Source organism: Otolemur garnettii, unplaced genomic scaffold (assembly GCF_000181295.1).
Source record: "Otolemur garnettii isolate 467f Iridium unplaced genomic scaffold, OtoGar3 scaffold00204, whole genome shotgun sequence".
Taxonomy (NCBI): Eukaryota; Metazoa; Chordata; class Mammalia; order Primates; family Galagidae; genus Otolemur; species Otolemur garnettii.
The window spans coordinates 667,024-669,851 of record NW_003852599.1 but is presented as its reverse complement, the minus strand read 5'-3'; the positions used below and the strand labels follow the sequence as shown (position 1 = coordinate 669,851).

The following is a 2,828-nucleotide window of genomic DNA, read 5'->3' as shown; positions in this document are numbered from 1 at the left end:
AAATGAGAATAAAATCATCTTAGTAATTATTCAATAGATAATTTAGTATTATGTACCATAAATACTGTACTGTACGTTACTACATTAATCCTTGCTATACAATAAAGTATTATCCACCCCAACCAGGTGAGTACTATGAGGGAACATAAAAGCTAAATAATTGAATCAGGATCATAGTGCTATCGAGATTCAAATCTCAATTTGAACATAGAGTTCTGCTACATTATAATAAACATGCAACTATGACGCAGGATGTCCATAGCCTAGGGAGGTTATGCTTATGTGGGGACCGGGAGCATATGGAAACTCTGCTATGTAACTTCTGAATGAAAATAATTTCATTTTTCCTTTCACCTTGAAAAAAATATACTTACTTTGTTTGATGAACTGGAAACCGGAAACTTCATTTCACCACTTGATTCATGTGATCCACCATTTCTCCAGGATGATCCAACACTAGGAGTTTCTGAATGGTCTGAGATCTGAGAGAATGCAGGTGTAGGTTTCTTGCTGTTAGGCACAGCTTTATCAGAGACAGTTTGTTGAAAAGTATTGTTTGAAGTAGAGGAGAGTGAGGGCCTTTCCCAAGCAGAGTTACTGGGGCGGATCCCTTCAGAGTCAGTGCAAAGTTTGCTCTCATTTGAGCTAAGACCGTCTTCTTTCAACTTTTCCCCAAGGGAGGAGGATTTTTCAGTATCTTTGGACGAATCAGTTTGGTCCTTATCAATCACAGCATCACAAACTGTTGGATTAAATGGTGCAACAGTTACTTTTATAAGATTCTTTTCTACAGCAGAGCGTCTATTTAATGGTTTAGTGGGAGTTGGTCCATGGCCAATTGATGTACTTAGTTGAGGTAGTTTAAAGCCAGAGGTCTCAGCTACTGTTCCCAAGCTGTACAATAAATTTTTCTCTTGGGGAGTATCAAGTAGAATTTGACTCCCTCTTTCTCCCTTTTCATCATGCCTGCTCTCATCTTTACACAAACCTCCTTCCCAAGAATGATCTTCTGATGATGGCTCATCAATCTTCAAGAGCTCCTCGATCTCCTCCTCTGTGTAACTATAATGGCCATCATCTTCTTCTCCATCAGACAGCTCCAGCAAGGAGTCATCCAATACGTCATCATCCAAAGAACCCCAAGAAAATGGGGCATTGTCTTTAGGCAAGAAAGAGGCACCAGAAGACTGGCTGGAGGGCATTAGTGAGCACATCATATCTGGAGAAATAAGAGGCAGTTTCACTGAGAAACAAATATCCTTATATCAATTCTAATCTGCTATACATGGGGGTGATGTCCTAATATTTCTAAATCTTTGAACTGTGACTTGTAACATGAGAAATAATTTTAAGGGCTAGGCAAAGTGGCTCACACCTTTAATCCTAGCACTCTGAAGGCCCAGGAGGGTAGACTGCTTGAGCTCAGGAAATCCAGACCAGCCTAAGCAAGAGTGAGATCCTGTCTCTACTAAAAATAGAAAAATTAGCCTGGTGTTGTAGCAGGCAGCTATAGTCCCAGCTACTTGTGAGGCTGAGGCAAGAGGATTGCTTAAGCCCAAGAATTTGAGGCTGCTGTGAGCTATGATACCACGGTACTCTACGCAGGGCAACATAGTGAGACTGTCTTGGGAAAAAAAAAAAAAAAGGGAAAATTTTAAAATATTTAACCTTACCCAAACCATGGAAATACACATTAGAACAAAATATTTTTCCCTATCAAATGGTAATATGTATATTTTTTGAGATAGGGTCTAGCTCTGTTGCCCAGGGTAGGGTACAGTGGCATTATCAAAGCTCACTGCAACCTCAAATTCCTAGGCTCAAGCAACCCTCCTGCCACAGCTTCCTGAGTAGCTGGGACTACAGGCAACCAGCACACCATACCCAGCTAATTTTTCTACTTTTTGTAGAGGTTGGGGTCTCGTTCTTGCTCAGGCTAGTCTCAAAACTCCTGGCCACAAGTGATCCTCCCACCTCAGCCTCTCCAAGTGCTAGGATTACAGGCATGAGCCACCTCACCCAGCCCAAAATAACAATTAAGGTGACATGATAATCTGGGTTGGTGAGGATATGGAAAAATAGGCACTTTCACATACTATGAGTAAGAGTATAAGTCAGCATGAAATGGCTGCCATGGCCCTGCACCACCCCCTTACACAGAGGGCGGGAGAAGGAGGGAAGAATGAGAAGACGGCCCTGTTCATATCATGGCCTTGAAAAGGGTGGCACTGCCCCCTTAGACCGAGGGCAGGAGATAGGATAAGAACTTACTGAGCTTGTATTGTGAAAAAGTTGTTTGCAATCTACTAACCATAAATGTAAAGTCTGTTTCTCTGAAGGTCACTTACTGCGACCTCCTGATAAACTTATTTTTTTTAATCTTACAGTTGCCTAAACGCTAACCGCCATATCAGCTTCTGTTAACTGACCAGTTAGAACCGGCTGCCTGCTTGCTTGCATCAGCTCTCCTAGCCTACCCTACATATACCTTGAAAATGTTTTTTAGGTTGGGGCTATTCTCTCAGTCCTTTTCTGAGACTGTAGAGACAGTCACCAGCTGGCTAATAAAAGACTCTCTTCAGACACCTTTAAATTGGCCGTGTGGCCCTTTTCTTGCCCCACAACAAGCCCAATATATTATAAAGAATAATTTGGGCTCAGCACCTGTGGCTCAAGTGGCTAAGGCGCCAACCACATACATCTGAGCTGGCAGGTTCGAATCCAGCCCTGGCCCACCAAACAACAATGATGGCTGCAACCAAAAAATAGCCAGGTATTGTGGCGGGCACCTGTGGTCCCAGCTACTTGGGAGGCGGAGGCAGGAGACT

The 2,828-nt window shown here is 42.8% G+C and overlaps 1 protein-coding gene across 2 annotated transcripts in view; it reads right to left on the bottom strand.

Moving 5' to 3' along the window:
* S100PBP (S100P binding protein) overlaps positions 1–2,828 on the bottom strand; it is a 41,487-nt gene that overhangs the window by 30,786 nt on the left and 7,873 nt on the right. Inside the window, exons 3-4 of one of the 2 annotated variants that reach the window (XM_023507772.1) lie at positions 989–1,219; positions 375–742 (exon numbers count right to left, since the gene is read on the bottom strand). In XM_023507772.1, the coding sequence (XP_023363540.1) occupies positions 375–742; positions 989–1,219 (599 nt within the window). Of the gene's footprint in view, positions 1–374; positions 1,220–2,828 lie in introns of both variants that reach the window. The other variant, XM_023507771.1, reaches the window with a different exon arrangement.